At 31.7% G+C, this 1,292-nt stretch overlaps 1 protein-coding gene across 1 annotated transcript in view; it reads left to right on the plus strand.

Moving 5' to 3' along the window:
- LOC108691493 (A disintegrin and metalloproteinase with thrombospondin motifs 7-like) overlaps nt 1-1,255 on the plus strand; it is a 52,058-nt gene extending 50,803 nt beyond the window's left edge. The window contains 1 exon segment of the mRNA XM_018199255.1: nt 896-1,255. Within this exon segment, the coding sequence (XP_018054744.1) occupies nt 896-1,041 (146 nt within the window). The 3' untranslated portion in view covers nt 1,042-1,255.
- The last annotated feature ends 37 nt before the right edge of the window (nt 1,256-1,292 follow it).

Consider the following 1,292-nt stretch of genomic DNA (forward strand, 5'->3'; position numbering starts at 1 on the left):
GTTTTTAAGAGATTCCGACAAAAGATATTTTCAAAAAACAAACGATAATCTCTCTCTTTTAAAAAATATTTTCAATATTATTTGCAGGCGTCTTTGTGAAAGACTTTGCTATTGTACAAATAATTCATTTCTTTCTACACGATATTTAAAAGTTACATATAATTTTAAAGAAGGTTAAGTTCACCTTTTTCGTTTCTTTTCTTCTCATATTTTGTCGCGCCATATAATTGATGTTGAATGGAAGTTCAAGGTAATCTAGCAGAGTTATAACAGAGAGAATTAGAACGCGTAGCCGCATGTAATGCTAAGTTATGCTAGTTACGTTACAGATGGTTTGGCTTGTCCAAACTTGCGGAATATGCTCTTGTCCAAAGGCGTCAGGAAACTAGAATTTATACGAGGGAACCGCGGTTCGTAACGACTTGCTTTATGAGATCATACGCGTTGTCGCTCGATTTGCATGCGCATGTGATGCACCTAACACGCGCTCGCGTGTTTGATAAATACTTATTATAAAGTTTAATCCGTAAAACTACTAATATCATTAGCATATACAATGCGGCCTAAATGGATCCTAGAAGTTTACATGATTTTTTCATTTATAATACTAGATATTTCTTTATAATAATAAAATTTTTTTTAACTTATTTACTTAATTATGCTCGTAACATAACTATAATATAGACTGACTATAATATAGACTGCAAATCGTGAAACTGTATTGATATTTTTATGTATGAATATAAAATTTATATATTATATATTTATAAGTTAAAAAAAAATATAATAGATAAATTCTAGTTGTGTTGCGATTACAATTAAATAAGCTTGAAAAGAATTTTTCTCATATTTGTCAAGTGATCGCGTATAAATCTTCGTATCCTATCTTTTTCAGATTGCAAGGATAGCGTGGTTCCATCTTGTGCAAACTACAGACGCATGTGTGATGTATCATCGATCGTACGAGAAAAGTGTTGTGCCACGTGCACAAAACGACGGCGACACGTTCGTCACAACAGACGGCACATCTTTACCGAATAATTAAATAAAGGGTTAACAAGCTGAGAGTGCAAAAGTATTTTGAAAATAAATTCTTTCAGCGGACAATACATCCGCGTCCTATTTCTCCACGTTATTTGAATTAAGATAAAAGCGTAGTTGAAAACTTTATGCTTGTTTCGTACGTGATAATGAAAAGATGGAAAAACGTATGACAGAGGTGATATTACGAGATTATATTTGTATAACTTTGTACTACCGCGTTTATATATATATATATATATATATATATA

This window comes from Atta colombica, unplaced genomic scaffold (assembly GCF_001594045.1).
Source record: "Atta colombica isolate Treedump-2 unplaced genomic scaffold, Acol1.0 scaffold47, whole genome shotgun sequence".
NCBI lineage: Eukaryota > Metazoa > Arthropoda > Insecta > Hymenoptera > Formicidae > Atta > Atta colombica.